Source organism: Pan troglodytes, chromosome 15 (genome assembly GCF_028858775.2).
Source record: "Pan troglodytes isolate AG18354 chromosome 15, NHGRI_mPanTro3-v2.0_pri, whole genome shotgun sequence".
Taxonomy (NCBI): domain Eukaryota; kingdom Metazoa; phylum Chordata; class Mammalia; order Primates; family Hominidae; genus Pan; species Pan troglodytes.
In genome coordinates, this window is record NC_072413.2 from 89578412 (window position 1) to 89590768 (window position 12357).

The following is a 12357-nucleotide window of genomic DNA, read 5'->3' on the forward strand; positions in this document are numbered from 1 at the left end:
AGCCTCCCGATTAGCTGGAACTATGGGTGTACACCACCACGCCTGGCTAATTTTTTTTTGTGTGTGTGGCTTATTATTTTTTTTTTGGTAGTTTATTTATTTTTTATTTTTTTGGTGGTGGTGGCGGGGGGCAGGTCTCACTATGTTGCCCAGGCTGGTCTCGAATGCCTGGCCTCAAGTGATCCTCCTGCCTTGGCCTCCCAAAGTTTTGGGATTACAGGTGTTTGCCACCAAGCCTGGCTGGCCACATGATTTGATTTGGGTCATAAACTACAAGCAGATGTGTTGTACAGCTGCCCAAGTGGCCCCTGCTCTTTGGCCTGTGTCCTAGAATGAGAGACATATGGAGCCACCACAGCTGATCGGCTGAACAGTGGGCAAGAAATGTTTATTGTTATAAGCAAATGAGAGTGAGATCTGAGGGTTGTTACTGCTATAAAAACTGAGTAATAAGCCTGGCCAACCAAGTATCACCTGAATTCTTCCTACAGTGAAATCTTTGCCATTTCCTAATGTGCTTCCCTTGCAGCTGAAACCTCAAAATCCTTCCTGTGTTCCACTGTTTGTCAAGTGGTAGATTCTAAATCAAAATAAACTGAAAGGTGTTAGGCATCAGAATAGAAAAGAGCTACATTGTAGAATTGCAGTTTATAGAAATGTGTTCACTGTATTGCCTAAAGTCTGGGGAAATTTTTACAGGCCAAGTTTGTAAGAATTCCTGGAGCCCAGGAAGTTGAGGCTGCAGTAAGCTGTGATCATGCCCCTGCACTCCAGTCTGGGCGACAGAGTGAGACATTGCATTGAACAAAATGCACAAAGTAACAAAGAAATGAAATACGGGAAGGAAGCAATGAAAGCAGATATTTATTAAAGCAAGAAAGCACTCCACAGGGTGGGAGTGGGCCCAAGCACACAGTTTGTAACTGGCCCAAGCCCGGTTACAAAGTTTTCTGAGTTTTACACAGAAACTCTCTGCACTGTCTTCACAACTTTTCTGTAAATCTTAAACTATTCTAACATTTTAAAAAGTTTATTAAGAGAAAAAACCCAGGCTTTAGATTCTGGAGCCTATACTTTTAACCACTGTGCTATACTCTATCTCTAGACCCCTGGTCCAAGGGAAGCTCGGAGGAGTTGACAAACACTCGTTTCCTAGGTCCCCAGAATGGCCCTCATTCCTGCCCATGACAAAAACTGATTGTTTAGACTTTGCTTTGTTTATCTGACATTCTGTAGTGTTTGTTCAATGCATCTCCCTTGTTATTTTAATTAGACAAAAATCTATTACTTACGACCTAAAAACATCAGCAGGGGCAGCAGCATCAATTACAGCCAACACTTAACACACTCACTGCAAATGGGTCCTGTTCTAAACATTTTACACGTATTCATTCATTTGATCCTCCTGAGAACGCTGTTAGTGATAGGGATAGGAGGCAGAGAAGTTCTAGGCAGAAAAGGGCAGAGTCCCTGGAGAAGCCCCACCCTCAAGCTTGGAACCACGGCCCAAAGTGAGATTCCTGTTTTCCTGCTCAAATATTGCCTTTTCCAAAACCACACATGGCCTGCCACACCCCCAATCCTGTACCCATTAAAAACCCCTTACCCTACTGGCAGAGAGCAGAGAAGGGGAGAAGAGGAGAAGCAGCTGGACGTTGGAGACTGTGGTCTGATGTCAGAGACAAGCAGCTTGACTTCAGAGGGAGCGTTTTGAGAGGTGACAATGTGCTGGTGGCCCCCACTCGCTCTCAGCGCCTCCTCGGCCTTGGCATCCGCTCTGGCCACGCTTGAGGAGCCCTTCAGCCCGCTGCTACACTGTGGGAGCCCCTCTCTGGGCTGGCCAAGGCTGGAGCCGGCTCCCTCTGCTTGAGGGGAAGTGTGGAGGGAGAGGCGCGGGTGGGAACCGGGGTTGGGCGGGAACCAGGGCTGTGCAAGGTGCTCACGGGCCAGCGCGAGTTCCAGGTAGGCATGGGCTTAGCGGGTCCCGCACTCGGAGCGGCTGGCCTGGGGCAGTGAGAGGCTTAGCACCCGGGCCAGCAGCTGCGGAGGGGGTGCCGGGTCCTCCAGCACTGCCAGCCCACCCGCGCTGCGCTTGAATTCTCGCAGGGCCTCAGCCGCCTCCTGGCAGGGCAGGGCTCAGGACCTGCATCCTGCCATGACCAAGCCCCGCCCCCCCCCCATGGTGGGCTCCGGCACAGCCCGAGCCTCCCTGAGGGGCACCATTCTGTGCTCCATGGCGCCCGGTCCCATGGACCACCCAAGGGCTGAGGAGTGCAGGCCAGCAGTGCGGGACTGGCGGGCAGCTCCGCCCGCGGCCCTGGCGTGGGATCCACTAGGCGAAGCCAGCTGGGCTCCTGAGTTGGGTGGGGACTTGGAGAACTTTTATGTCTAGCCGCAGGATTGTATATGCACCAATCAGCACTCTGTGTCTAGTTCGGGGTTCCTGCATGCACCAATCACCACTCTGTATCTAGCTAATCTGGTGGGGACTTGGAGAACCTTTATGTCTAGCTAAAGGATTGTAAATACACCAATCAGCACTCTGTGTCTAGCTCAAGGTTTGTAAACGCACCAATCAGCACCCTGTGTCTAGCTCAAGGTTTGTAAACACACCAATCAGTGCTCTGTGTCTAGTTAATCTAGTGGGGACTTGGAGAACTTTTACGTCTAGCTAGAGGATTGTAAATACGCAAATCAGCACTCTGTGTCTAGCTCCGGGATTGTAAACGCACCAATCAGCACCCTGTAAAAACGGACCAATCAGCTCTCTGTAAAATGGACCAATCAGCTCTCTGTAAAATGGGCCAATCAGCAAGATGTGGGTGGGGTGAGCTAAGGAAATAAAAGCAGGGTGTCCAAGCCAACAGTGGCAAGCCACTCTGGTCTCCTTCCGTGGGGTGTAAGCTTTGTTCTTTTGGGGTTCACAAAAAATCTTGCTGCTGCTCACTCTTTGGGTCCAACACTGCCTTTGTGAACTGTAACACTCACGGTGAAGGTCTGCAGCTTCACTCCTGAAGCCAGTGAGACTGTAACCCAGCGAGAGGGACGAACAACTCCAGATGGAAGGAACAAACAACTCCCGACGCGCTGCCTTTAAGAGCTGTAACACTGACTGCAAAGGTCTGCAGCTTCACTTCTGAAGCCAGTGAGACCATGAACCCACCAGAAGGAAGAAATTCTGGACACGTCCGAACATCAGAATGAAAAAACTGTGGACACACCATCTTTAAGAACTGTAACACGGCGAGGGTCCGCGGTTTCATTCTTGAAGTCAGCGAGACCAAGAACCCACCATTTCTGGACACAGTTTGACGGTGTTGCTTCAGAGAGGAGTCTGGCCAGGGATGACCAGACTCCAGGGGAAGATCACCTTCGTGCTCCAGCCCTCTTCCAACTCCCCTTCCTGCCGAGAGCCACTTCCATCAGCAATAAAATCCTCCACATTCACCACCCTTCAATTTGTTCATGCAAACTGATTTTTCCTGGAAACTGAACAAGAGCTTGTGTACCAGGGGTATGGACACTAAAGGCTGTCACACTGACCCTCTGCCCTCGCTGGCAAAGAGCAACTGCCTCCCACAAAAAGGCAGAGAGCCCACTGAGCTGTTTAACACCTAAGCCATCCGGGGACAGCAGAGTTAAAAGAGCACTGTACCACATGCCCTCTGGGGCTTTGGGGATCATGGATACTCCTCCCTACACGCTGCCTTGGGGCCTACATGGAGTTTTGCTCCTGCTGCCACCCAAAAGTGGTCACTCTGGCTCCTACACCCGCTCACCTGCATGCTCCCCCTCTCATGAGGGGTTGAGAGCTGCAGGTTGAATAAGCGAGGCATCCCTGTCACGAGGCCTGTTAAGGGGTCAAGGAAAATTTCCTGTTTCATTAGGTAGGTGTTACTGTCTTCCCATTTTACAGGTGAAGCAACTCATGCACGAATAAATTAACTTCCCAAGGTTACTTATCTAGTAAATGGCAAACCCAGGAGATCTGGCTCTGGAGTCTGATTCTCTTGCCCACCTGCTGCACTGCCCTCTCTAAGGAATTTCAATGATAGATCTCAGACCTGGATTGGATGCCTTCATTTCCTTATGTTGTCAAAACTGTGCTCCCCTTCTGAGCTTTTCCAGGGAGCATGAGGCTCTGATCTCTGAATGTTATGGTCATCTTCTGACTATCTGGGGACATTTACTTTGAGAGCACACAGAGATATAGCTTTTGGAATTCTCCATGCTGCATGTAGGTTTATAAACCAATACCCTGCTCAGACACCGCGTTCTTCTAACACTCTAATGATGGGGTCACATTTCCCTCTTTAGGTACTACAATCTGGTTTTGAAGTTGCCCAAAGAAACTTGAATGGCTTCCTCTTTCATTCCCACAAGGCTCTGAAAACACTTCTGCTGATCCGCTGTCTTCACTCCTATCTCACCCTGGCATAACTGCACTCTACTCAAACTCTATCTGGAAGGAGCAGAGCTCAGGGGTTCTGACCCCACAGAATGGGCTCCAGGCACTAAGAGCTGAACAACACAGAACACCTGTTCCATGTCGAGTTGGTTATCATTTTATACTTTTCTAAAAACCTCAAGGAAGATCTTCAACATAAGCCCTGGCATAAGACATTCTCTATGTATTCAAAATAAGAAAAGGAAATGGTGAATATATTGACAAGTAGCAATTTGAATTATAATGACAATTCTGTAGGATTTTATGTAGCTTGCATATTTAACATTTAAGTATATTGTTCTAGGAATTGTCTGATAAAACTAGAAAATAAAGATAAATTATGATCACCATGTGTTCACTCTTCAGACTTTGATCTATGAATCAGCTCACTGAGAGAGATACTTGAAAACTTCTCTTGGTTTCTTCTAATCCATCTTTGGAATGTCCTCCACGGATGGATGCCTTGCAGTTGAAACATAAATGCTATAAAAATTAATCCCCCTAGCACTACCGCTGTTGCCACGGCAATAAGCGTGTGTCCTGGGAATGGCAATGGTGCCTCATCAACATAAATCTGCAACAGAAAAAGCAAAGTCTTTAAGCTTTCTGAATTTAGCAATGCAAAACACTGAAAATTTAATGTTCCCCACAATTAATCGGAGAGCAAAACGCTGCCCAGAGTTACAAAGACATTCAGCATCCACAAAGCTTGGAAACAGTCTCTTGACAATTGAACAAGTAACAATTTGCCTACAATAAATAGGGGCTAAGAAGTCCATGTATTATCCTATGCCTTTACCCTGTCTTTAATGGTGGAAGGAGGCAGATAAAATGCTTATACAGCAGAACATTCTCTGTTCAGTCACAGAGGAATGGGCAAAGAGCTCTGGGAATGTGGAGGAGGGAATGCCTACCTGCCTAGGGCAGTCAGGGAATGCGCTTTCTGAGCTGGATCATGACGAATAAGTAGGTTCACAGAAGAGAACGAGATAAAGGAACATTCCAGGTAGAGGCATATGTCTGTGCTCTTTCAAGTTACCACCTCTTTAGAAAATCCTCTTTGTAGGTGCTACCAGTATAGGTAACTTTTTATGTATTCAAAATGTTTTCTCTGCGTGAATAGCTAATTAACAGAAGCAAGTAAATTCCTGGAGGACAGATAGGATTATTGACAGAGAAGGGACAGTGATGTCTTTTTCTCTGAGATGTGAGGCAAGGGTGGGGTCGTTGTATGTTAAATATAGAAGTGGGGCATAAAGAGAGTAGGGGGTTCAAGCCCAGGCTTATGTTTCCTTTGTGAAGCAGGAAGCCAGATCGTCTTTTGTGGGAGAAGAACGTGCTGATGAACGGAACTAGGACAGTAGGGAATGTGGGAAAGTGCAAAGGACAAGAAAAAGGATGACGGGCTGCTTTAAGGTCTAGCTCAAATTAAAGGTACCACCATCCTCCCAGTGACCCAAGGAGGTAGCTAATTTCTTAGAAACAGTCCCTCCATGCTATACATTCTCTAAAATTCCCCTCACATTCATTCTTTCCATTCTTTCAGTACTGCTACTGTGATTATTGTGCCACTTTTCATAAATAGGCTACTCTAGTAGCCTCCTTCCCAGCCCACCAGTCCGTGTTGACATCCTAACATTGCCAGATTTATCTTTGTATAAAACACCAGTCTGTGTATAAACACCCTTTTCCAAAAATGTTCAATAGCTTTTCATTGTTGACAGGAATGTTGACAGGAATGTTGACAGGAGTGTTCTAAAGCTTTCACTCTGACATTCAAAGCCTTCCGCAATTGGACCCTAACCTACCTGGCTTTCTTCTAAATAACCTTATATTCCAGCCAAATGGATTTGAGCTATTCAAAAAGCAAACTTTATGCTTTTGATAGTGACAGGAGGCAGTCAAATGCCTAGGCAGATAGGGGTGGGTCGCCGGTGAAACCTGACCTTCAAGCTGAAGGCAGTCCCAGGTAAATCCACATACCGAATTCAGAACCTGTCTTCCTGTTTGGCGTGCTTTCCTCTGACTGATCCCACCCTTCAACTGTTTTACATATACCTACCCTTCCTAATTGGTTTTCTACACTGCTGTGCCCACCTTTGAGTGGTACCTTTGCTTTAGCCTTTCTTTGCTTACTCATAAGCCAGTCAGCACACTCTCCCCTATTCTGAGCCCATAAAGGCCCCACTCAGCCACACTGGCAAAGAAACCACCTGACTGCAGGGGTGAGGGACCACACCCTACGTCCCCTGTCTGCTGAGAGCTGTTCCATCACTCAATAAAATTATTCTCTGCCCTCCTCACTCTTCAATTGTTAGTGTTTCCTCATTATACTTGGATGCAGGACAAGAACATGGGTACACACTACAACACAGGTGGGACAAGTGGGCAGGGTGCCTCCAGTGGCAGGCTCAGGGCTGAGCAAGGCCCAGGTGGAGGATGTCACCAGCTGTGGAGGTCCCTGGTTGGCAAAGTGGCCAAGAAAAGTCCTGCATCACTTTCCCTTATCTGTACCAGGTCTCTCCATCCCGAATGCCTTCCTTATTCATTTCTGCCTAATGAAATTTCAGTCACTCCACCAGATGATGTAAAAATTTCACTTGTGGCTGGGCACGGTGGCTCATGCCTGTAATCCCAGCACTTTGGGAGGCCAAGGCGGACAGATCACGAGGTCAGGAGATTGAGACCATCCTGGCTAACATGGTGAAACCCCGTCTCTACCTAAAATACAAAAAATTTAGCCAGGCATGGTGGCGGGTGCCTGTAGTCCCAGCTACTTGGGAGGCTGAGGCAGGAGAATGGCATGAACCCGGGAGGCGAAACTTGCAGTGAGCCGAGATCGTGCCACGGCACTCCAGCCTGGGCAACAGAGCGTGACTCCATCTCAAAAAAAAAAAAAAAATTTCACTTGCTTATTTAAACCATTTATTGTATTTCTAAGATTAGAAACGTCTATCACCTCTGAATTCTGTATTCTCCACCTAAATTGCTACCTCTAAAGTTCTGAAAAACACTTTTTCTTCAAATGTTTCCCTTCTAATCTTCTTCAACCATCCAAATATTCCACACCATTTCTAAAAAACGTTAGACCTCAGAATTATGAGTCTGTTTTAGATACAATGTCTATTTACTCCTAAAATACTTTGTGTTTTTAAGCACAAAAATTCACTTAAATAACCAGAGTGCAATGATCAAAGTCAAGAAATTAACATTAAGACAATACTATTCTGTAATTACAGATCTTACTCCTTTTTTTTTTTCTTCAGTTATCCCCATAATATATTTTGAGTGAAAGAAAATCCAAGCTTATGGGTTGTGTTTCATTGTTTCAGGATTCTCCTTTCTCCTCCCCTTTCTTTTCTTGACGGAGCTTCACTATGTTACCAGGCTGGAGTGCGGTGGTTATTCACTGGCATGTTAATACTGGACTGAGGCCTCAAACCCCTGGCCTCAGAGGATCCTCCCTCGGCCTCCCAAATAGCTGGAGTTACAGTCATGTGTCACCAGGTCTGGCTATTTCAGGGTACTTTCTTTTTTTTCCTTTTTTTTTGAGACAGAGTCTCACTCTGTCGCCCAGGCTGGATGAAGTGCAGTGGTGCGGTCTTGGCTCACTGCAATCTCTGCCTCCCGGGTTCAAGCAATTCTCTTGCCTCAGCCTCCTGAGTAACTAGGATTACAGGCATGCACTACCACACCTGGCTAATTTTTGTATTTTTAGTAGAGATGATGTTTCACTGTGTTGGCCAGGCTGGTCTCGAACTCCTGACCTCAAGTGATCCACCCATGTCGGCCTCCCAAAGTGCTGGGATTACAGGCATGAGCCACCATGCCCAGCCTATTTCAGGGTACTTTCAAAAGCAGGTTCCAACAGTCCCAAGAACCTTTATACACTTTCTCTATATTTTCTTAACAATTCTTTTCCTTTATTAATGGTGCAGTTATGCCTATCTTTTATCCATTTTTGTTCTTCCTCCATTCCCGAAGCTTCAAGGTTCCTGCTGTTATCACTTTTCTTCTGTTTGAATAACTTCTTTAAGCATTTTCAAAAGAGAAGTTCTCCTGACAATGGATTCTCTTAGTTTTCTCTCATTTGAGAAAGTCTTGATTTTTTATTCCTGAAAGATATTTTCAGTGGATAGAGAATTCTGGATTGACAATCCTTCCTCCCCACTCAACCCTCACCCCTAACACTTTAAAGATGTTGTATAACTTTCTTTTGCCTCTGTGGTTTCTGTTGAGAAATCAGCAGTCATTCAAACTGTACCCTTGTATATACAGTGTTGTTTTTCTCTGACCACTTTTAATATTTTATCATCTTGATTTTTGGTAGTTTGATTATGATGTGTTCAGGCATGGTTTTCTCTATCTTTATCTTGTTTAGGGCTCATTAAGCTTCTTGAATATGTAAACTTATGTCTTCACCAAACTTGAGGCTTTTCAGTCTTTATTTCTTTCCTTTCTTCTTCTTCTTTTTATTTTTTTTTTTTTTGAGACAGGGTCTCATTCTGTCACCCAGACTGGAGTGCAGTGGCATGATCTCAGTTCACTGCAGCCTCGACCTCCCAGGCTGAAGCAACCCTCCCACCTTGGCCTCCAGAGTAGCTGGAACTACAGGTGCGTGCCTCCATGCCTGGCTAATTTTTTTGTATTTATAGAGACAGGGCCTTGCCATGTTGCTCAGTTGGTCTTAAATTCCTGAGCTCAAGCGATCCACCCACCTTGGTCTCCCAAAGTGCTGGGATTTTTTTCCCCCATACCAGTCTTTTTCTCCTCTCCTTCATGGACACTGATAACATAAATGTTAGACCTTCTGATACTGTCACACAGATCCCTGAGGCAAGATCTTCTTCTTCTTAAAATACTTTTTCTTCAGGTTGGGTTTCCACTGATTTGCTTTCAAGTTCACTGATTTTTTTCCTGTTCCATATCCATTCAGCAATTGAGTCCTTTTGGTAGTTTTAAAATTTAAATATTATAGTTTTTAGCTCTAAAATTTCCATTTTGTCCTTTTTAAGTAGCTTCTAGATCTCTGCTTATAATTGATCATTTTCTACTTATTTCAAAAGTGTTTACCTGTACTGCATGGAGCATGGTTATAATAGCTAGTTTAGAATATTTGATAATTGCATTTGTGGTCCTTTGTTGATGTCTTTTCTCTTCAGAATTGATTATATTGTCTTGGTTGTTGATATGGTGAATAATATCAGATTGTATCCTGGTGAATAATGGTGAGTAATATCAGATTGTATCCTGGTAAATATGGTGAATAATATGGGATTGCATCCTGGACATTTTTGATGTTATGTTGGGAGATTCTGGTTCTTGTTTAAAAGTCATCTGGAAAATGCTGATTATTTATTTGTTTGTTTTTAGCAGTCAATCACACTGGTTGAGTTCAGGTCACAAGTTATGCCTCACCTTCTGTGGGTGGTGGTTTCAATGTCAGTTCAGTTTTCCAAGCTGTTGCTATGCTATTTGTGTCTTCCTGGTTGGTACTTGTGCCACTCAGGAGCTGCTCTGAAACTAGAGGATGTTTACTTTGTAGTTTCATTTCAAAGGCTTTGCTATCTTCTTTAGGTGTGCCCTGGTCATATGCAGCTTCTTCCTGGTGCTAGTTTATATAAAGAATCAGGACTCCCTTTCTCCAGCCCTCTTCTCATAGAGATGTCCCCCCATGCTTTCCACTCTTAGAGGTCCTTTCCCTTGTTCTCTGGAAAGAAAGTGGAGCTTCTATGAGAATTTTAGACCTCTGTGCTATTGTGCTGTTCCCCACAACCAGGGCTGCTCTTGGGCCAAAGAGATGAGAAAAGAGAGAAAAAAATAACAAGGATTTTCCTTCACACTCCTCATGTGACAGATGCTTCTTTTCCTAGTTTCTTTATCTAGTGGGTTGAATTTTTCTCTCAGGGTTTTAGATGTTTGCACTGCTGCAATGGCCACCCACCACTGTAGTAGTGCAGAGCCATTATTGGAGCTGGCCTTAGAGCTGGGTCGGAACAGGAGAGAGAGAGAGAGAGAGAGAGAGAGGGGAGAGAGAGAGAGAGAGAGAGAGAATGTTAATGTAACATCAGCATTTGACAATGACTCATTAATTGATTTTTATCAAATCCTTATTTCTTCCCATGCCTCACAGGCAGCACATGTCATTATATGAGTAAGCAAAAATGAGTTGTTGCTTTCATGGGATGATTTGGGAAAGACTGATTCTGGTTTTCAATTCCTTTGGATCTTGAAAGCCTTTGAAATATTTAAGACAATGATTACAGTTCAAACAGCCAAAAGGAGGATAATCAGACTAGAAACTAAAAAGTTACAGAAATATGTTCTTTGGAGAAGTAGAGGTGAGAGGAAGAGCATTAAAAGTCAGAAAACTGGGCTCAACAAGGAAGGTGGAGAAGGAACAAAAACAAAGACAGCCACATATTATTATATGTATTATTAAAATTCTGGCAGCATCAATCAGTCCTGGCACCCATCATGCACCCTGGCTTTGTCACTACTGACAGTGTCAATGCTACCCTTCAGGATCCCCTGTCTTTAAGCCTTGTCCGTCACACAAATTCTGCCAATTTTTTCTCTTCGGTGTCTCTTGAATTGGTTTTGTCATGTTTTTTCCCCAGCCATCACCCCTCTGATGCCGAGTGCATCCATTTTACCTGAAATTCTTCAATTAAGTTACAAAAAGTTACTCCTGAAATGACGGTCACTCTAAAGTGGAAAAGTTCAGAGCCCTGTGGAAAAAAGCACACCCAGTCGTTAGCAGCATCAACATGTACATTCCTTTAAGTATTAATAAAACTATACCCTGGGGCCACTGTCCCTATAGATGCTGCATGAAAAGATTCCCATCCTCTTCCTAAGGCTCTCGGACATACACATCATGCATCAAAATAAAAAGATGGATTGAAGTGGAGGGATTCAATAGCTGACACTTTTTTTTTTTTTTTTTTTTTTTTTTTAGAATGAGGAGACAAAAACTAAAAACTAAACCTGGCCTTGATAAGTACTTTGGGCTAATCCTCGTATTTGTGGCTTCAATATGTTCCCTAATTCTGATTGGTTTTCACAATTATCTGTATTATACCAACTTCATGTATTTTTATGGGCAGCTGGAACCAGAAGATGTGCTCGTCCATATCCAGGTGAATAATACTGAGCCCATTTCTTCCCTTTCACTTTCGGAAACACTCTTTCTTCTCCACTTTGCTAGATAATATGGCTTGCCTATCTGCTCAAAACTTTGGAAATAATAACACCAAGGGAAATGGAGAAAAAAATAAACCCTCTTCATATACTTTAAAGGTATATACTTTAAAGATGTTATTCCCACCATTCCTGGTTACCTATACTTTAGAATTAAAACCAATCTTAGTTTAGACATACATGTTTTATCTAAACTCAACACAGTAAAAACAACAATGCCATCATTACCTTTATGCTTAAGTTGAGACCTGAAGGATTATACACTGCAGCACCAAGAATTGGTTCTAGTAATTGTTTCATTCTTTTAATATTTTCTGGCACAGTGTGTTCTAAAAATACATAAAACATATTTTAAGCACACTTATTTTCTCATTTTGTATTAGGTTGGTGCAAAAGTAATTGCTGTTTTTGCCATTACTTTTAATTTACTATTACTATTTCATTTACAATTACTAATATAAAATTTGTCATGCACATTAAGGTACAATGAAAGATTTCACTCCATAACATGACCAAGTTATCCCATACTTTTAGTTCTGCTTGACTTTGTAGACGATGTATTTAGGGGAGTTAGGCCCAATATTTCACATTGCTTTCAAGGGCATCCTCAAGAAGTTCAAGACTTCTGATCAGCTTCACGCTGACCTTTTCCTTCCAGCCCCATGCTCAGGATCAGTCCTGACCTGCACGTGCTTCGTGTTTTTGGC

General features: G+C 43.9%; 1 protein-coding gene across 2 annotated transcripts in view; it reads right to left on the reverse strand.

The window, feature by feature from the left end:
• Nucleotides 1–4646: 4646 nt before the first annotated feature.
• Nucleotides 4647–12357, reverse strand: part of CATSPERB (cation channel sperm associated auxiliary subunit beta) — a 150239-nt gene continuing 142528 nt past the window's right edge. For both annotated transcript variants that reach the window (XM_016926611.4, XM_054665794.2), the window contains 3 exons: nt 11879–11979; nt 11104–11178; nt 4647–5021 (listed from right to left, as the gene is read on the reverse strand). In XM_016926611.4, the coding sequence (XP_016782100.1) occupies nt 4803–5021; nt 11104–11178; nt 11879–11979 (395 nt within the window). In that variant the 3' untranslated portion in view covers nt 4647–4802. The remainder of the gene's footprint in view (nt 5022–11103; nt 11179–11878; nt 11980–12357) is intronic.